The following is a 19,352-nucleotide window of genomic DNA, read 5'->3' as shown; positions in this document are numbered from 1 at the left end:
CGCTCGAGAGTTTCCTCCGCCTCGGCCAAGATTCGCGGCAGGACCCACTGTCCACGAGCTGCTGTGCTCTTCTTGCGGGGAACGCACCAGTCGCCCGGTTCACGGGGATTGGAGCAATAATCACCCCACACTGCCGAACTGTTGGGACTGTTGGCGAACAACACTTGCCACGCGAACGGCTCGTTCCAGCGCTGGAAGACGATGTTGGGAGACGCTAATCGGCGATCGACGTTTCCCCATGCTTTAAGCAGGCGGTCGTTGACGAGGCACTCCCACTGGTCACTGAGTCGTGCAAAGTTTGCAGCTCGTCGAGCAGACGCCTGTCTCAAAAACTCGAGGGCGTGCGATTGATACGGCTGGTCGAGACCGGGTTCGATGTCGCCCAAGTACGGGTCGAGTCGAGAGGGAAAGTCGGTCGTTGCTCCTGGGTTATAGTAGGTGCCGTCTAACGGATCAAAGTCGCCCCGGTCTGCACTGGCGAGCAGAGACGCCTGGGCCACGAAGACACTGTGGCGGGGGGATAGTCTCCTGCCGCGGTTTCGAGGGGTATACAAGTCTCGACCGAAGGCTCTCATGTGATCTGCCTCAAGTCGGGACTTTGCGTCGAAAAACAGTGTTCTCTGTTCCTCCAGTTTTTTACCTGAAATGTACACGGTCTCATGAGCCAGTCCATGCTCGACCATGTTGGCTAGAATAGTCCAAAGCTCGATCTGCTTTTCGGCAGCCTCTGCCTCGCTGTCTTTGCCTTGGTTTCGCAGTCCCTCAGCCTCACGTCGGTGAGACCTTATCGCGGCGTATACTTCGTGCGCATGGCGGTCCGGCCCACAGTTCTCAACGGGTTTGCAATCCTTGAAGAAACCGAACCGGTGTGGGTCGCGTACCTTGCGAATGCAAGGCTCAGCCTCTGCGACGGGTTCGCCAGTGCCAATGCCATCGAAGATGCGGCAAATGCGATCGTACTGTGCAAATCGCCACCGGGCAACGTCTTTGAAGGACATTGCCAGCAAGGACATTGCCACCCGATAGCCGTCCCCACCGAGAGGGGGTCGGGCCAAGTGAACTGTGGCAGCAAACACCCTGCCGGCATGGGCCTTAGTTGCACTCAGGGCTGGGCCCTCGAGCCGGAACGAGTTGTCTGGTTCAGCATCCGAAGGTGCAGTCTCTGTGATAGTTGTGTTGGAGGCGGAGGCCCCAGTCTCTTCCAAGAACAGCTGCTCAACCAACAGGCGATAGTAGTCGTAGCGGTCGAGGGCGCTGGCGACGGACGGAAGTGTAGCGCTGGTTCTCCACATCCTCTGATGAGCGAGTTCATCTGCCCTTGCCCTCTCGTACGCCGCCTTCGCCTGGTTCATTAGGCGGATGGCGTCATCCCCATCGAGAGGGAGGTATGCCACCGACTTGTCGAGGGGGAATTGTACGCCGTCTGCCGTCAGTTGGCCCATGGCGGTGGCCAACACGCTGTCTCCAGCACGCCACGCGTGCACAACGCCCCTGCCCGCGGCCTTGATTTCAACACTTGTTCCGGCCAGGTCGACGACCTGGAGGATGGCGATTGCGAACTCGAGGCGGTCTCTAGCGCGGTCGAATTCGGCATCGACGTTCAGGTCCGAGTAGGGCGACAAGCCTGCCGGCGACCTGACGAGGTTCTCGTGCAGGATAAACCGGGCCGCGGCAACGCGGTGTGCCTCACGCACGTCGGCGACGAGCCGCTCCGCTTCGAACAGCGAGCGGCGGCACATGCTCGCGCGGACGGCCTCCCCGTCGGGGGCGAGGACGTACGGCGGCCCGGGGAAGGTAGCTCTGTCTTCCCTACTCATGCTGTCGACGTCGAAGACGGCCTGGGCCCGCAGCCAGGCGCAGTCAGCCTGGGCCGGCCGGGCCCCACGACACGGGCCAGGCAGTGGGGTCATGGCGCGGTGGGCGGCGAGCAGGCGCTCAGCCCACAGCAGGTCGTCCTTCGCGCGGAGGAGACCGGCGCGCGCAATGCCCCGGTATCGCGCGGCGATAGCGTCGTTCGCAGGGGGGCCGAGGTCGGAGAACTTATGGATGAAGGCGGCGCCGGGCGCGAGCTCGGGTACGAGCTCGGTGCGGGGGGCAGGCGCGGCTGGGGGTGAGCGAGGGGGAGAGCGAGGGGGTGAGTGAGGGGGTGAGCGAGGGGGGGGGAGGGGGGGGGGGGGCGGGCGGAGGGTGAGGGGGGAGGGGTGCGGTCGGACTCACGGCACTGGCCCTGCGGCTCCTCGACTATGCGGGCGCGGGTGGCCACCCCATGGTCAGACGTGTCTGCCGCGTAGAGGAGGAAGACGAGGAGGAGGGGCGCGATCCAGAGCACAAAGGGGGGAAGGCGAGGGCATGGTCGGAGCTGGTCACTCCGGGCGTGGTGGGGAGGCATCGGCCGGGGCGTGGTCGCGGTTGCTCGGCTGAGAGGGTCGAGGCGGCGTGGTCGAGAGTGCAAGAGAGAGTGGGAGAGAGGGGGGAGAGAGAGCGAGAAAGCGAGAGAGAGGGAGAGAGAGGGAGAGAGAGGGAGAGAGACCGAGGCACCATTGCAGTGCAGGATACAGTTTGTGGGATGCCAAGACGGCCAGGCTGAAACGCGACCGACATGGACGCACGACGTCATGCGTTTGTGGCACCAGTCGGCCCACCGGATTGACGATCACTTCCACTGCCACATTATCTGCATCCGAACCCGACGGCGCCGAGGTGCCGCCGGCACTCTCAGCATTCACAACCCCCCTACCTCGAGGCCAAGCTGCACCGCGCCGAAGCGGTTCCGTATAATAACCAATGATACATTATGACCTGAATGGGAACTCTATAGCTACTGACGGCGCCGCCACTGCTCTCCTCCACTCTCATCACATGCACGCCCGCACCACATTTATGCCCAGCGGCCAAGAAGGGCCATGAGGCCCGCGCCGAGGCAGATGCACAGGAAGACGTAGGTGAGCTTGCCGTCCGAGCTCTTCATCATTCTGGGGTTGAGGAGGATCTCGTGGGCGAGGAGCTCGACGAGGCCCGTGTACAGCAGGATGCCGGCGGAGATGGCGTCGAGGATGCCCGAGACAATGTTGGCGGCGACGCCATTGCCGTTGTACGTCTGGCGGATGCCGAGGCCGACGGCGATGCCGACGGGGGTGCAGATGGCGTAGATTGCCGCGGCGGCGTAGCGCGCCCATCCGAGCTTCTTCGGCAGCGAGAGGGCCGAGAGCCGCGAGCCGAGACCGAGGCCCTCGAAGGTCTGGTGGAAGACGATGACGACAAACAGCACGATAAACCCGTCCGACACGGCCAGCGTGAGGCCGATGACGACCGAGTGGAGCATGACGCCGAACTCGAGCACCGCGACGGCGATGAGCTGGGCGGTAGCCTCAGCGCTGGACGGGTCGTGCTCGAGGATGTCCGAGTGGGACGAGGCCGACTCAACGTCCTTGCGGTGCTTCTCCTCGGCGAGGTGGGCGTCGTCGGCGTGCGTGTGCGAGCGCGACGGGTGCACGTGCATGCCCGACTCTGGCCCGCTCGTGTCGACGTCGAGGGGCGGGTCGTGCTGGTGCGAGTGGGCGTGTGCGTCGGTAGCGTCCTCCGCATGCGAGGAGTAGGCCATGCCGAGGCGGAGGAGCTTCTTCGTGCCGAGGCGGTACGCGGCGACCTCGGCAAAGAACATGAAGAGGACGGCGATCATGGCGATGGCCGGGGCGAACGTGTAGTCCTGCCACGCGCCCTTGAGGCACTCGCTGCCGAGCGACTCGAAGGCGGGCGCGAGGAGGTGGATGAAGGCGGTGGCGATGATGACGCCCGAGCCGAAGAACTTTGCGAACTCGAACGCCCAGCGCGGGACGAAGGAGGCGTTGCGCAGGAAGATGGGGAGGAACGTGCCGAAGAGGGATGTGGCCTGGGGGGGGGGTTAGTCATGGTGGGGGGTGGGGGGTGGGGGTTGGCGGGGCCTCGGGGCGTCGGACGCAGCGATACACCCAGCCAGCAGCTGCACAGCTGCACACGCGGCCATCACTCGGCCGCAGACGCAGTGAGTGGGCGCGATCGCCGCGGCGGCCCCACTGGCTCGCGGCCAGCCGCGCGCCCGTGATCACAACTCACAAGGATGATAAAGATCGAGCCGATACGCAGGCCCCAGTGCGTCTCGCTGAAAGAAGCCGCGCAGGGGTCTTCAGGCGCCGCGTCGTCGAGCTGTGCGACGGCCGCGGCGTGGAGTGCGGCCCAGGCTGGTGATGACATTGTGGGGGGGTGGGGGGTTGTCGGGGGGGAGTGTGTGGTGGAGGAGTGTCGGCTGAGTGATGGCCTCAAGATTTCGCGGTGCCGTTGTTGCGCTGGTCGCTCGCTGCTGCTGGTCTTGGCAAGGCCCGAAATACGTCTTGGCAGTTAAGTAGTGACGAGGGAGTCGCAAAGAGAGCAGGAGCGCGCCGAACTAGTTGCGACGCTGCCGCGAGCACCGACTCACCACCACCGACACCTCCGACCGTCGGGGTCGTCACTTTGAAAACGGGGACCCGACCGGTCGTCGGTGCCACACTCCCACCCGCCACGCAGCCAATCAGCGCGGGCTGGTGCCACCAGCCGCCGGTGCACCGCGCTCGCCGTGGCTATATTAGGAGACGGGGGAGAGAGACGAGGACGTGACGGTGAGCGCGAGGGCGGCGGTGGACGCCAAAGAGGTCGTCGCACCCGGCTCGCTGGGCTGGGCAGCGACGACAACAGCAAGACGAGGACTGGCCGATCTGCGCAGCGCACTCGCGCACCCACTCACGCCCCCACCGCTCACTGACCTCGTCTGTCACCGCCGTGTCGGGCCGCGGGCCGCTCCGGCCACCACGAGGACCATTCGCCGTATGGCGTCCACTAACCAGACCACAAGCCTAGCCACCAGCCACCAGCCCACCACCACCGCACCACCTCTTGTCAATCGCACGACACGACACGCGCCACACACCCGCACCACGCGCCGCGTGCCACGCTCGTCGTACTCGCGTACTCGCGTACCAACCCCCCAGGCACACCACCCACGCATGCTCGCTGCGCTCGCACCCAGTCGTGCCAAACCATAACATGTCCGCGCTATTGTACATCAACCGAGCCATGCTTCCAAACCACACGAGACTCGAGACCGCGACCGTGCTTGTATGTGTATCGCGCAGGAGGGCCGTCGACGGCGACAGGCAGTGACCAAAACAATGAAGAAAAACAGAGATGACCGAGATTGTCCAGTTGTACACATGCGACCAGAGGCCGGCCACGCCGCGCCTAGCGGCGGTCGAGGCGCTCCTCGAGCAAGCGGATGCGGTCGCGCAGATCGTCCACCTCGCGCCGCTCGGCGCTGCCCGCGCGGTCGACCTCGTAGCGCACCATCTCCTTGAGGCTCTCGGCCGACTGCTGCAGCGTCGCAAGCAGGTTGCCGGCCTGGGCAGCCGTCGCCTTGAAATCGGCAGTAGCCGCCATCTGCGCAGCGTACGCCGACTCGCCACGGTGGATCATGTCCTGCAGCGAGTAGCGCAGGTTGTCGACACTGCCGAGCAGGTCGTACAGCTGGCTGAATGGCGCAAGGAACTGCTCGCGGTGGTGCGTGTGCGTCGTCTGGTGCTGAGGCGGCGAGGGGGATGCAGAGTAGCCGCCGTTGCCACGGTGGTGGCCGTTTGACGCGCGCGGTGGTGGCGGGACAGCCGAGCTGGGGCCAGGGGGAGGAGGACCACGAGCGTGCGGCGAAGGAGGGTACGCCGAAGGGTGTCCGGAAATGCCAGTGACCGAAAAGGTGCGGCGGTCGGCTGTGGACGGCTGCGGCTGCGGTCGTGCCGACCTGGGACCGCCCATGTCGAGGCTGATCTCAGGGTAGCGCGTGTCTGATGCGCGGTGCGTGGATCCTGTAGCAGAGGGCGGGCCGCCAGGGGGACCGGGGTGAACGGTTGCCTGGTAGTAGGGCTGCTGCTGACGAGCAAAGTTGTTCTCCTCGGGGCGGCCAGAACGCGTGTGGCTGACGGGGGCGGTTCGGGGGTCGGCAAGGTGGTGGTGGTGCTGCTGGTGGCCATAGTGTGAGTGCATGGGCGGCAGGATGTGCTGCGGCATGGCAGTCTGCGACCCAGACGGAGGCTCGCGTGGTGACTGCTGCTGGCTCGCAAGGCCCTGGTTCAGAGGCGCGCTCTTGGAACCGGGGACAACGTCCTTGTCGCTGTTGGACGTGACAATGCTCATGCGCTCGACCTTATCCCGAGTCTTTTCGCGACGAACACCGACGCTGCGCTTCTCCGTCTCCTTGGGCGTCCACCCCTTGAAGGTGAGCTCGCGGGGTGTCGTCGGCTGGCTGGCCGCCATCTCCTTGCGTCGTTGGGCAATCAGTGCTTGCTGCTGCTCCTTGATGCTGATGGTGTCGCGGACCTGGCAACCGTGTTAGTACCAAGGCAACCCGACGCCATCACCCACAGTCTTGAGCTGCTCCTCGTCAATGCTCTTGAAGTCAAAGCCCATTACCACGGGCGAAGGGATGGCACGATCCGTCCCGTCCTCGCGGCGGGCTTCGCGCGAGGCAGCGAACCCAATGGGCTTGATAGGCGCGAGTCCTGGCGGGCGGCTCTTGCCAGTCGACTGCGATTCGCCCGAGGCCGATGGCCCAGAGCCGAGCTTTGAGGGCGAGTCGCCGCTGAGGCGGCCTGAGCCGCGGGCATGGGTACGGCTCCGCTTGTCTGGGCGCTTGTCGTCGTCGTCGGGGCTGGATGATCGTTCGCGGTTGACAATGATGGTAATGTCATGGTAGGGCGATGACGACGAGGACATTGATGCGCCACGAGGGTCGGCAACGCAGGAGGTGAAGGAGTGGGCAAGGCGAAAGCGAAAAAGGGATGTGTCGGTGCGTTTGGTGATGGCGATGTGTGAACGAGAAGGAGGGGGGAGGTGTCAGTGCGTGTGCTGCTGGTGCTGCTGCGGCAAGGGCGGGAAGGATTCTTGGGTGTGGTACTGTGGGTGACTTGCCCAAGGTTTGAGCTAGGTCGGAATGATGCTAGCTCCAATGTCGTTGACATTGGGCGGAAAATAGCAGCTAGCAGCTCTGGCGACACGAGCGACCGCGTTGGTTGGCGGATGGCTTCGCTTGTCTCAGATCTGGACCAAGGACCCGAGTCGACCGCGGTCGCGACCCATTGACCAGCAGCCACCACCAAGGCTTAGCCGCCCCCTTGCGACACGTGCCATCCACCCCGTCCCATGCCCCAAATCACCCCAGCAATTGAATGCGCGGATGCACTGCCAGACGACTCACAGGTCTTCTCTCTCGCGTGCCTTGCCCTTTCGGCGGTCGTCACGGTCATCGGTGGCGCGAGCGGACGGCGACCTGCTTCCCACGGGCGGCGTGGCGTTGGGTGGTGGGTCACGGAGCGAAGAGGTCCTGTAGGTGGGTGAGTGTTCGGGGGGCGGCCAGTGGTGGGCGTGTCCGGTTGGCGTGTACGCAGCCGGGGGGCGGGTCGCGTCGTGCGGTGCGCGGTCGTTGTCGTGGTGGCCAAGGTCGACGTGGAGAGAATCAGGCGATGTCGACGAGCGGGGCGGGGTTGAAGGGCGGCGACGATGCGGCGGCGGGGGCGAGATGCGGAGCGGGGCGTGGGAAGGTGCAGGCGGCGCCGAGACCCGGTGAGTTACCCGATCAATGGGTGAGATGGAGGACCGCGCATAGTCGTTTGGTCCGTGCGTGGCCGAGGTCATGGCGTCGTGCAACGACAATTGGCGGCGGAGCGAGTGGATGGAGTGATGATGATGATGATGAAGAGAGGACGACGACGACGACGTTGAGGGATGCGACAATGATGGCCAGACAGGGTAAGCGAGGAATGGAATAGACCGGCAGGTGGGGAAAAGTGCATTGTTTCGATGTCGGGAACCGGTGCGGGTCCGTGTCAGTGACGAGGCGTCGGCGGCGTTCGGCGTGCGGGGGCGGCAGAGGGCGGCGGCGGGGGCCGTGTGTATATGGGACCGAAGAGTGGATCAATGGCGTAGAGGCGTCAGGCGTCAGCACGATCGCAACGACGACGACGACAACAACAAGCAAGAAGGGGGTGGATGGATGGATGGATGTCCCCCGTGTGTGATTCCAAAAGACACACGAGTGACGAGGAATAAGCCATGCGTGTGACCACCACAACAACAACAACGACCCCATCCACACGAAAGGTGTGCTCGAGCAAAAAGACTCACGGGTGCATGGCCGAGGCATAGTCGAAGCGGTTGCGCATGGGGCTGATGGCCGTCATGATGGACTTTGACTTGTGGTCGTGGTCGTGGTTGCGTGACGGTGATGGCAGAGGACGAGGACGAGTGGGTGACGGCGTAAACAAAGGATGCACGACTGTCTGTGCGTTTCGACTTTGATTCGAGGTGGATGCGAGCAGCGAGGAATTCTTCTTTGACAAAGTGCGTGCGTCGTCGGTCGTCGTCAAAGCTTTGATGTTCGATGCGTCCGTCGATGAGCAAGAGGGAGACGAGGAGGGTGACTCTTGCAGGTTGAGACGCACGGGGAAAAAGGGAGTAACGGCGGGGCGGGGCGGGGGGGACAAGCAAGGAAGGGAAGGCAGGTGTACGACGACAGTCCTAGTGGTGCGCGTGTCGGTCGTCTAGCGTTGGTCGGTCACCTAGTCGCGTCTGGTCTACGTGTCGAGGCAGAGGTGATCGCAAAAGCAGACAGGGATGATCAAGATTGTCGATGCAGCGTTGCACGCGTTTCAAAGTGGTGGGGCCGAGGGGGGAAGGCGGAGCGGCGGCGGCGGTGGGCGGCGTCGAGGTTGGTGGATGCAGTGGCCGAGTTGCGGGCACAAGGCGGAGGAGCGTGAGAGTGTGAGAGAGTTGCGTTGCCCTCGTCGGCGCGGCCCAGAGTGTGTAAATGTGTGGTAATGAAAAAAAGTGTAGATGAGGTGAGATGTGGGTGTCTGTGGATGTGGAGTGGTGTGCTGAGTGAGTGAGTGAGTGGGTGCAGAGAGGGGTAAGGCTGGCTTCCCGGTCAGTGCCCCCTGGCAAGAGGTTGTGTTCTGTGCGTGCGCGTTGCTCGTGTCGTCTGGCCACGCCGCCCGCCGCTGCCGCCTCCGCCTCCGCCGCCGCCGCCTCTGCCGCAGATGGGCTTGAGATGAGACGAGTCGGGTCGGGCGGTACCTTCCTTCTCTCTCTCTGTGCGTGCGTGCTTGCGGCTTGCGGCTTGCGGGCTTGGGCACTGCACGCAGCACCACTAAGGTTCGGTTCGTCACTTTAATCGCACCCTTAGTTTGTGTCTCTGGCAGGCCCGGTTGGCCAACTGGCCAAACTGGCCCAACTCACCGCAGCTGCGACCTGAGACATTCGCCGAACCCGTCAACGTCAGGCTGCACGTCGAGCACTACGCCGCTGGCTGGCTGGAATCGCCCAATCGCCCCGTGACCCTTAACTGCAGCCATTGGAGCGCAACGAGCCCAACTTGTAGCTCACACATTGTGTCGCGGCGGGCGGGCCGCTAGCCGTGTTGAGCGCAGCGACTCCCACTCCAAAGCCCCTGGCCCTCTTGGACTGCCCCCCCCACCCCTGGCCCCTCACCTCAATCTGACCTGCTCCAAGTAGTAAATCAGTATCACGTCGGACCCGCCCGCCCGCTGCCCCGCCCCCCTCCGACCCTACAAGTCTGCAGCCGCACGCAGCCGCACACAGCCGCAAAATAAGCAGCCGTGGCCGATCCTCTACCTGAGCCCAGGCCCGGCGCGGTACGGTGGCCGGCACACGCGCCGGCTCAGACCGCTGGTGCACTCTGCACGCCGAGGCGAGGCGAGGTTGAATTGGAGCAAGCAGACCCGAGGGCATGCGGGCAGCGCAGCGGCGACCACGACGATCCAGTACCCATTGGGCACGGCACGCTTACGTTGTGGCCCGGGTGGCCTGTTGCCTTTGCTCGCCCGCGCTGCACGGTGTGAAACGAGCGGCCCTGAGCCCGGGCGGGCGGGTCGTATGCCGTCAGCAAATCGACCCGTGAGTGCACCACCCCCCCGTGAGCTCAGCCAGCGAGCAGGCCCAGCCCAGCCCATGGCTAATGAAGGAACCGGACGTTTTGGGCGCTGGCCACGCCCGCCAGCAGTGCGCAGGCGGGCGGGCGGTGAGGCAGGCCGGCTGGGCACCAACACACCACCACGAGACCTTCTCGAAACCGAACACGCCCCGTGACCTCTTGTGGAGCAGAGCGAAATCTCGCAGGCCGACGAGGTTTACGCGGCGCGAGTGACTGACCGAGCGACTGTCCCGACGGACATGATTCATGTCCTTGACGCTCGCGATCGGCACACACAGACAGCGTCGATCATCATGCAATTTCTGCGTCTGTGTGCGTGTGTGTGCGCGAGATCTTGCGCCAGCCAGCACCACCCGCTAAGTTGAGTTTGGTGCGCCACGGAACCGTACGGTGCGTCGTGGCTCAGGAGTGCGCGAGACGAGGCGCTCAGGTATGCTATTCCCGCAGAGGGTCGTCGCGTCGGTGTTCGGTGCACTCTAGCCCCGAGCCCTGGACCCGACGTGCCCAGCCCTTGGCCGCAGTAGAGTTAACAGTACATCTAACTTGGTCTATAGAGTGGTTATTATGAGGCTGTAAGGGCTGCTACGTCTTGGGAGAGGGCGACTACTCCTTGGCTGTAGCCTTGCTCTCCTGCTCCTTCTCAGCGCCGGCGCCGGCGGCCGCCTCGACATCGCCCTTGGCCTCGGCCGCCCGCGCCTTGGCCGCCTCGTCCTGTGCCTTGGTCTCGGCCGCGTCGGGCAGCTTGTCGTTCTTCATGATGAGCGCCGACGCGATGCCCAGCACGGCGAGCGGCACGCCGATAATGTACACGATGGCCAGCGTCTTCTGGTACTCTACGAGCACGGGCACGCGGAGCGGCTCGGGCAGCTGGGTCCACACGGCCGTCGCGTCGTTGACGACGGCGCGCAGGAGCCCCTCGGGCAGCTGCGGGACGTGCGCGTGCAGGTTGCGCTGGATCATGTTCTCGAACACGGAGCCGCCGAGCGAGATGCCGATGATTCGCCCGGCGAACCCGATGAACGTGCACATGCCCATGCCAGCCGAGATGTACTGGGGCTCGGTCTTGAGCTCGATCTGGACGCCGAGCATCGAGTTCTGCAGCGCGAGGCCGATGCCGACGCCCAGGAGCACCTGGTAGCCGTAGAGGCGCGAGACCGGGTCGCCGTAGCGCTGCATGTAGAGCAGGCCAGATCCGATGGCGAGGAACGCGGGGCCAGCGACGACAATGTACTTGAAGTACCTGATCTTGGGGATGACGCGCGACGACAGGATGAGGAAGAAGATCTGCACCATGATGAGGGGGAGGAGCCGCACGCCGGCGTCGGTCGCGCTGAAGCGGTACACGGCCTGGAGGTTGATCGAGAGGTAGTAGACGACGATCATGAAGACGGCAAAGAGCATGAACAGGGTGATGCTCGCGCCGAAGACTGTGCGGCGGAAGATGAGGTGGATCTTGAACATCTGGCGCTCGGGGCCGAGCCACCACTCCCACAGGAAGAAGACGACGGGCAGCACGCCCATGAGCACGAGGCAGGCAATGACGGACCCGTCGTTCCAGCGCTTGGTGACGCCGCCCCACTGGAGCGCGAGGATGAGGCTCACGGCCCAGCCCATGCTGATGGCCGCGCCGACCCAGTCGCACTTGAGCACCTGGAGGACCATGCCTCGGTGGAAGCCCTTCCAGCTGTCGCGCCGGCCGAGCGGCGGCTTCATGGGCAGGAAGACGGCGAGCTGGGCGAGGGCAAGGCCGCCGAGGGGGAGGTTGATGTAGAAGCACCAGCGCCACGACACGTGGTCTGCGAACGCGCCGCCGACGAGCGGGCCGAGGACGGACGCGATGGCAAACGAGACGCCGATGAGCGCGAGGTGCTGTGGGCGCTTGTGCAGGGGTGAAATGTCGCTGATGACGATGATGCCGCCCGAGAAGATGCCGGCGGCGCCGGCGCCGGCGATGGCGCGACCGAGGATGAGCACCTCCATCGACGGCGCGACGCCGCAGACGAGCGAGCCGACCTCGAAGATGAAGACGGCGAAGAGGATGACGACTTTTGACGGGAAGATCTCGAGCCACTGCGAGTAGATGAGGTTGAAGCCGAGGAGGGGGAGGCTGGGAGCGAGCGTCAGCGAGCGGGCGTGCGCGGCGGGGAGACTACACTCACAAGAAGCCGCTCGCGAGCCAGCTGAGCTGCGTGAGCGAGTTGAACTCTGCCGTGATGGCCGGGATGGCCGTGGCGACGATGAGCTGGTCGAGCGCGAACAGAAAGATGGACATGAGGATTCCGCTGAAGATGGCCCAGAAGCGCCACGGCGGCAGGTCGGCAGTGACGAGGTGGTTGTTTGCTGGCGCGGGCGCGAGGGGGGTCCCGCTGCCGCTCTTGGTGTGCACCGAGGCTGCGGGGGACGCGGGCGAGCTGGCGCGGCTCGCGCCGCTCTTCAGCTCAGTCTTGGACCCGGGGTCCATCGTGGCCGTGCGGTCGCTGTGCGCGTCGGCCATGTGGGGTGGAAGGAGTGTGATGTGTTGTTAGTCGGCGAGGGCTGGCGGGTGGCGGTAGTTTGCCTCGTTAGTCTGCGATAAATATGCCCCCTCCGCCTCGCGCGACCGCCCCGTCTTATACTCCCACTCACCTCGGGCACAGCACGCAGATTATCTCCCCGAGAGGAGCCGGCACGACTCGCGTTCGGCAGCGCAGCGCAGCACGTCGGAGGCCGAGTGCCGAGTCGAGTCGGAGCGCAGAGCGGTGTGGCGTGTGTGTGGAAACGCTGATAACCGCCCGATCGCGCCGGCGCCGTTGCCCTCGCCCCCTTGCCCCCTTGCCCGCAGCCCGCTGCGCTCCACCTCGCCAGCGCTCGCTTCCCGCCCCCGGCTCTGCCGCAGGCTCAGGCGGCGCTGCTGCGCGCTGCGCTCGGTCCGGCCGCGCGCGCGTCGCGGCACGGCGCGGCGCGGCGGCATGAGAAAGTGCGCGGCGCAGCTGCAAGCGAAATCTATTGCCCGGAATAGCAGCGCCAGGCCGAGGGGAGGTGGCCCCACCGGGTGCAGACGCCTCGGCCACCGAGGCTGGCCACGTGGCGACACCCGCACGTGACCTCGGCGACGAAAACACACTGTTGCCCGTACCGCATCACATTGCGGCGCGATAGTGCGTTATCGACGCGCGGCTGGAACACCTGGGCCAGGCTCGGCCCATGTTTTGTGCGTTTCGCACCGTCCCAGAGGACCTCCAGAGGCGACTTGCGGGGCGATGCGTGTCGCTCCCTGCTGGGTCGACGCACGAGGCCTGCTTGGTGAGCCCGCCCTTGGTGAGCTGCTGCTTGGGTGAGCTGCCGCTTGGGTGAGCTGCCGCAGCCGCCTGGGCCCCACCTCGGCGCTCGGCGACGCGAACGGCTGGTCGCGGCTCCAACTGCGCGCGACTGCCTCGGCGAGGAGGACCGACGGCCAGTGTGCACCCCGGCCTCACCGGACGCTTGCGCGGTGCCTCCTGTCTCCTGCCCCGGTGAGCCTGCTGGCCCTACACTCGTCGGCTTGCACTTCTCTCTGACGCTGACCACGCTGACCCTCTCTGCGAGTTCGCTGTGGCGCTGACCCGCTCACCCATTACTGCCAGCCCCACACCCACACCCACGCTACACTTAACGAACGTTGCATCAATGTTCTGAATGTTCTGGTTAAACTACTACTGCTACTACTTCTTCCTCCGACTGCTAGAGTCCGTGGGCGCCGAAGCGCCCGTTGGTGCCAACGCCGCCGACACCGCTCACACCGCTTACCACACCTGGCAAGTGCCGTGCTGGTAGTGGCCGCCGTAGGGGTCGCAGATCGAGTTCCAGCATCCGCCTCCGGGGAGGGGGCCGGGGCCGACGCCGCCACCGCCGCCGCCGACAACAACACCGCCGCCGCCACCACCGCCGGGGCCGGGGTTGGGGTTGCCGCCGCCGGGTCCGGGGTTGGGGTTGGGACCGCCGGCCGGGTCGTTGGGGTCGGGGTTGCCGCCGCCAGGCACCTGGGGGAGGGCGTCGCGCTTGTGTCCCCAGCCGGGGCCGACAGGCGACCACGTGTAGGGGATGTAGCAGAAGTACTTCTTCCAGCAGCAGATCTTCTCCCAGAAGTCCTTCTTGCAGTGATGGCAGCTGGCGCAGGGCTTGCCGATGAGCTTGCACTTCCACCAGCGGGCGCTGAGGTGGCCCACGTCGTTGGGTGACGTGCCGGTGCCCGGGGAGAAGTCACGGGGGTGGCGCTTGGTCGCGACGGCCGCAGGCTTCTCGTCACCCTTGACGGGCGCGGGCGCGGTGCGGCCCACGGCGTCCTTGACGGCGCCGTCGAGCGTCCAGTACTTGTTGGTCTTGGGGTCGACGGCGTACCAGTTGCCGGCGCCGTCTCCGGCGACGCTGACCTCGCCGAGCTTGTCGAGCGCGGACTGGGACGTGACCGAGCCCTGGAGCGAGGGCGCGCCCTGCGCGAGCACGGCGAGGGGGGCGGCCACGAGGGCGACGATGAGGGAGGTGAGGCGCATGGGGGGTGGGGGGGGGGCGTGGGGGGGAAGTTGTCGGATGGGACAGAGTTGGGCGGCTGGAGCTCCTCCTTTTATAATGTTGCTCGTCGCTCGTCGCTCGTCGATCCACAACACCACACCAGACCCCACCCCACCCCTCCCAAACGAGCGAGCAGGGACCCCCCTCTCGTAAGCAATCTTCGGGACGGTAGCGAGTGAAACGCGCCCGCCGCCGCCCCAAGCGGCAGGTCGAGCGTCAGCTCCCTTCCTTCCGAGTTTCAAGCTCGCGATAGCGGCATTCAATAACGGGTGGCCGCACGTCACACGCCCGGGGGGTGGGACGCGGCGGCCGTGTGTTGGTGCGCCGGGCGAGGCAGGTACGCGCTCGGTGCCTCCCGCGTCTCGGCATGCTCTTATCGCGGGCTCCCAGCGGGCTCCCAGGCGGGCTCTAGGCATGTGGAGACAGTCGCCCACTCGAGCACTCCGCCACAACCCGCTTCCAGATCAATCCGCGGGCAACGACGTAAGGCGGGACGCGTGAAACGCTTCCACCGTGGCTGGTCGCGGGGGCATCTGCGCGGTCTGTGGGGTGTGCCGCTGCCGCCCGCTGCACGCGTCATGGGCCGACAAGCTTAAGTGTGTTAGGGGTGCGGCGGAGCGGTGTTCACGCGTGTCGTGTTCGTACAAGTCTGGGGGATCGGCGGCGTCGGCGAGGCGTCGGTGCCGGCGCACGCAGTGATAGCGACGGCGCGTCGGGGGATCGCTGCCAGTGTGCTCGCATCCATGCACTGAACGCTGCAGCCATCCCGAGCCCCAACCCCCTCCCCCCCACCCCCCATCAAGCTAGCGCTCGCGCATCAGTTGGCCCAGTGCAGCATTTGCGACCATGACCGCCGTCGCTGCCAAGCGCACACCTGCCGTCATCCGCGCCCTGCCTCCTTCGAAGCGCACCTTTCCAGCCCTTCCAGCGCACCTTCCATTTCCACGGCGCCACTGCTTCCACCCCCCCAGATCCACCCCGGACCGCTTCAACCCGCCGACCCACTCCCTTGGGCAATGTTTGTGCATCCGCAACTCTGCCCATGCTGTCATACCCGTACCGTTCCCCTGGTAGCCCGCGCCGGAAATCAACAGGTGACACCCAATTGCCACGTGTCGCCACATCCCGCGGTTACCCGCCACTACCCACTTCCCTCCCATTGAACTATATCGACCTAATCTCGCTTTACGTATCCAAACATTGCTCTTGGTTGAATTACATGCCGTATTCGGATGGAGCATGGGATGGGGGCAGAGGCACCGAGCGCGCATCAACATGGCTCCGAGGCCGCGGCGGCATACCAGCTGACGCTGGCAGCGGGATCCCTCGTCGATGCCCACTTCCCACATCGGTCCCTGCGCGCGATGGCGGAAGGGGGACGCTCGCGGCCGCAGCCAGCGTCGCCTTGGCATGAGCATGCGCTGCTTGCGAGGCCGCGCGGTATGCCGCATACGGTACCGGCTGCTGCTGCTGGCCACCGGCGCCGCCAATGGAGGCGGGGCGTGCCCCAGCCGCCCCAGCCACTGGACGCTGCGCCGCGGGTGTCGTCGTCCGTGTCGGCTCATCCGCGTCCGTGTCAGACTTTAGGTTTTCAGCCGCGTTCATTTGTGGCAGACGGAAATGACCCACCTCGACAGTTACGGCGCGGGCAACACTTGTCACAGCACTAGCGGCTCGACTCGGAGGTAGGGGCTTGGATATCGCGTAGTCGATGATGTGCGGCGGCTGGGACCGGGGCGAGTATGTGGAGCGAGGCGAGTGCACAATGGCCGGTGGGTGGGGCAGCGAAGGGTCGGTCTGAGCGAGGTATGACGCCGATCGACCGGCAGTCTCGGTCGTCGGTTGGGCAGGTGATGGTTTCGAAGGTGACGGATGGAAAACGGTCCCTGCCGCCGACCCTCGGGACATGGAATGCACAGAGGGTGCTCGAGTTGGGGCTTGTGTCGGTGCTCGTGATGGCGCTCGAGATGGCGCTCGAGTCGGCGCTCGAGTTGGCGCTTGCGATGGCGCTCGTGTTGGCGCTCGGGTAGGCGGCCGCGTACCCACTGGCGTCCTCGTCGCAGTAGACTACGAAGACATGAGCGACCGCGCTCCTCAAAGTGCACGCAGCCACGTCCAGAATGACGGCTTGCGCGAGTCACCCACCGGCGGCTGTACCATTATCTGGGGTTAGTAACCTGCGACACTAGTGAGTCACTCACTGTCGGCGCCTCGCTCGCCATCCGGGGCGACGACTCGGCCGGGTCCGTGTCTGCCGCCCGGTGTGACTGGCGCTGCACGTACTCGTCCTCGTGGACGGTGGAGAGGCGGGGGCGTGACCCCACCTCTGAGCGGAGGGGCGAGGGCATGTTGGGCTGCAGGTCAGCTGCAGCAGGCCAGGGGTACGCACATGCGGCCGAGCCTTTGGCGGCTTGGGCGGGTCATAGCTTCGCGAGGGGTACGCTCCGGGCAGCTGGGTCCGCGGGTCGTAGGCCGGCTCGTCGGTCTCGTCGATCTTGTGCAGCGCGGGGTCGAGGTCGGCGTTGTCGCGGATCGCGCCGGCGATGCGCTCCCTCGTGGCTGAGCGTGCCGATTTGGCGCGGGACACGCCGCTGCCGACGCTGGACGCGGGGAGGGGCACGAGCGCGGGGTTGAACGTGCTGTTCCGGCGCTGGACGGGGTCGGGGGCGCTGGTGCTGTGGTCCCTCGCGCGCGAGGGCACAGACGACGCCGGCTGGCTCGGCACAAAGAGCGGGTACCGCGAGTCGAGGTTGGACGCAGTGTCGCGGTGCAGGTGGGGGTGGAGGCTGGGGTGGTCGAGGCGGTGGGACTGGAGCGTGCTTTCGGGCTGGCTGGCGCTGCGGGCGTGGGTGGGTGGGGCGGGAGTCGCGGTGCCCCCAGGAGCAGGCCACGCCTCGTCGAACTGCGCCGCGCTGGCCGACGCGGCGCGGCGGTGCGGTGCGCGTGAGCTGTGGGAGGCGGAGCACGCAAGCTCGGTGTCGAGGAGTTGGGTGGCGCGGGATGCGGAACGCTCAACCTCTGTACCGAGGAGCTTGGTGGCAGAGCGCCCAAGATCGGTATCGAGGAGCTTGGTGGCAGAGCGCGCCAGCTCAGTGTCCAAGAGCTTGGATGCAGCCCGCGCCAGCCCAGCGTCCAGGAGCTTGCTCGCGCGCGGGTCGTTGACCAGCTGGTCGAGGTAGGCCTCGGCAGCGCCCGGGCGCGGGGCGCGCTCCGGGATCGGCGCGATGATGGCGCTGCTCCCCCGCGACGGGGCGGTGGGGAGGCGCGATGGCGGCGGCGGGACGTCGGGGGGCAGTGAGATGCCTGCTGGGAGGGCGGGGGGCGGGGGCACGCGCTCCGAGCTGGGCCGGGTGGAGGGGTACTGCGGCTCCGCGGTGCGCGTTGAAGGCTGGGCAGTGGTCTGCGGGGCGTGTGCGTACTGCGCCACTGTGGGCCGCTGGGCGGGCTGCACGCCCGGCGCGTACTGCGTTGGCGGCTGGTAGTAATCGAGGTTCTGACCATACTGCGCCTGCGCATGCACCGGCACCTGGGGCGGCTGCTGGCTTACCTGCCACTGCTGCTGGATGCCCGGGTGCTGGACCTGCGCCTGGTACTCCTGCGCGACCGTCGGCCGCTGTGGCACCTGCGAGAGTGGCACCGCAGCCTTCGGCTCGACGGCCCACACGCGCACCGGAGCGCTCTTCGCCGGCCCGAGCCACCACTCTGCCTCTTGCCACGCCTGGCGTCAGCCCCGTCGCCACACACTACGCACCTCTGCCCGGCCCTCAGCCTTGCCCTCTGCGCGCGCGTCGCGCATCCTCAGCTCCTCGTGGTACTTGTTCAACCTGTCGCGGGCCTCGTCAAACGCGCGCGTCGCGCGCCGGCGCTCCTCGTCCGTCTTCCTGCCCTCGTCCCGCGCCTTGCGGAGCGCGCGCACCGCGTTAGCGAGCTCAGCCTTGGCGCACCGCGCCTCGTCCCCCCTGCTCCTCGAGGCGCGCTCCGCCTCCCCGCGCAGCAGCTGCTCGGCCACGAGGCGCGCCTGCGTGTCCCGCAGCTTCTTCTCCGCGCGGTCCAGCCGCGCCGCGGCGTCGGCGAGCTCGGCCTCGTCGGCGCGCCGCTGCACGATCTCGAGCACGTCCCGCACTGCGTCGTCCGTGAGCCGCTCGCGGTGGTTGTACATGTTCTCCGGGCTGGCGTGAGCGATCCCCCCAGGAGGCAGACCTACACTGTACCCGGCCAGCCGGGGAGGGTCGGGACGGGGGACGGCGCGCCGAGGTCGACGCCGGGCCCGTTGGTGACGCCCTGCGAGTCGAGCTCGTACGCCGCACCGTCGTAGAACCCCTCCTCGCCCTCGCCGCGGTCGACGTCGGTCCCGCCCGTGCGGGAGCGGATCATGCTGATGCTGTCGGACGGGTAGATGGACTGCGGGCGGGAGAGGCCGCGGAGCGCGAGTGCGGGCGTGCGGAACGGCGAGCCGAGGAGTGGCAGCGGGCTCTTGTCGCTGACGAGTGCGTTCAGGCGGGTGCTGAGGGCGGCGGTGCTGGGAGTCAGCGTGGGTAGTGGGAGAGGTAGGAGGGGGGAGATGAGTTGTGGGGGACATGGCGGTCGCGCGGGGTTAAGAGGAGGTGGCCGAGGTGGGAAGGAAGCGAAGCATGCCGAAGACGAAGACTTACTCGAGCGTGTTGTCGGCGATCTCTCGGGGCCGAGCGCTATTGTCGTCGCGCGTCTCCATTGTGCGTGTAAGTGGCAAGAGACAAGAAGGTGACGGGGGTTGATCGTTGGCAGAGTCTGGCTTGGGGGTTATGAGCTGCGACGACGCGCTGGGGACATGAGTGATGCA

At 66.2% G+C, this 19,352-nt stretch overlaps 6 protein-coding genes across 6 annotated transcripts; all 6 read right to left on the bottom strand.

Annotated features, from left to right (window-relative positions):
* Window positions 1-1,140: 1,140 nt before the first annotated feature.
* Window positions 1,141-2,389, bottom strand: Q8F55_008931 (uncharacterized protein; the record flags this gene model as incomplete). The annotated part of the gene is made up of 3 exons (XM_069357311.1): window positions 1,141-1,162; window positions 1,225-2,104; window positions 2,218-2,389. The coding sequence occupies 3 exons, from the start codon at window positions 2,387-2,389 to the stop codon at window positions 1,141-1,143; spliced, it is 1,074 nt and encodes a 357-aa protein (XP_069205248.1).
* A 489-nt stretch (window positions 2,390-2,878) lies between these two features.
* Window positions 2,879-4,230, bottom strand: Q8F55_008930 (uncharacterized protein; the record flags this gene model as incomplete). Its single annotated transcript, XM_069357310.1, has 2 exons — window positions 2,879-3,889; window positions 4,093-4,230. 2 exons carry the CDS (start codon window positions 4,228-4,230, stop codon window positions 2,879-2,881), a joined length of 1,149 nt encoding a protein of 382 aa, XP_069205247.1.
* A 1,023-nt stretch (window positions 4,231-5,253) lies between these two features.
* Q8F55_008929 (uncharacterized protein) lies at window positions 5,254-8,237 on the bottom strand (the record flags this gene model as incomplete). The annotated part of the gene is made up of 4 exons (XM_069357309.1): window positions 5,254-6,378; window positions 6,424-6,709; window positions 7,256-7,381; window positions 8,182-8,237. 4 exons carry the CDS (start codon window positions 8,235-8,237, stop codon window positions 5,254-5,256), a joined length of 1,593 nt encoding a protein of 530 aa, XP_069205246.1.
* A 2,372-nt stretch (window positions 8,238-10,609) lies between these two features.
* On the bottom strand, window positions 10,610-12,500 carry Q8F55_008928 (uncharacterized protein; the record flags this gene model as incomplete). Its single annotated transcript, XM_069357308.1, has 2 exons — window positions 10,610-12,113; window positions 12,166-12,500. The coding sequence occupies 2 exons, from the start codon at window positions 12,498-12,500 to the stop codon at window positions 10,610-10,612; spliced, it is 1,839 nt and encodes a 612-aa protein (XP_069205245.1).
* A 1,267-nt stretch (window positions 12,501-13,767) lies between these two features.
* Q8F55_008927 (uncharacterized protein) lies at window positions 13,768-14,514 on the bottom strand (the record flags this gene model as incomplete). Its single annotated transcript, XM_069357307.1, has 1 exon — window positions 13,768-14,514. One exon carries the CDS (start codon window positions 14,512-14,514, stop codon window positions 13,768-13,770), a length of 747 nt encoding a protein of 248 aa, XP_069205244.1.
* Window positions 14,515-16,199: 1,685 nt separating this feature from the next.
* Window positions 16,200-19,244, bottom strand: Q8F55_008926 (uncharacterized protein; the record flags this gene model as incomplete). Its single annotated transcript, XM_069357306.1, has 8 exons — window positions 16,200-16,258; window positions 16,451-16,600; window positions 16,639-16,684; window positions 16,735-16,857; window positions 16,923-18,239; window positions 18,285-18,702; window positions 18,738-19,052; window positions 19,186-19,244. 8 exons carry the CDS (start codon window positions 19,242-19,244, stop codon window positions 16,200-16,202), a joined length of 2,487 nt encoding a protein of 828 aa, XP_069205243.1.
* Between the last annotated feature and the right edge of the window lie 108 nt (window positions 19,245-19,352).

The sequence above is a fragment of the Vanrija albida genome, assembly GCF_041260175.1.
Source record: "Vanrija albida strain AlHP1 chromosome Unknown contig_7, whole genome shotgun sequence".
NCBI classification, from domain to species: Eukaryota; Fungi; Basidiomycota; class Tremellomycetes; order Trichosporonales; family Trichosporonaceae; genus Vanrija; species Vanrija albida.
Note: the sequence above shows the minus strand (reverse complement) of the source record. Positions and strands in the feature narration are given on the sequence as shown.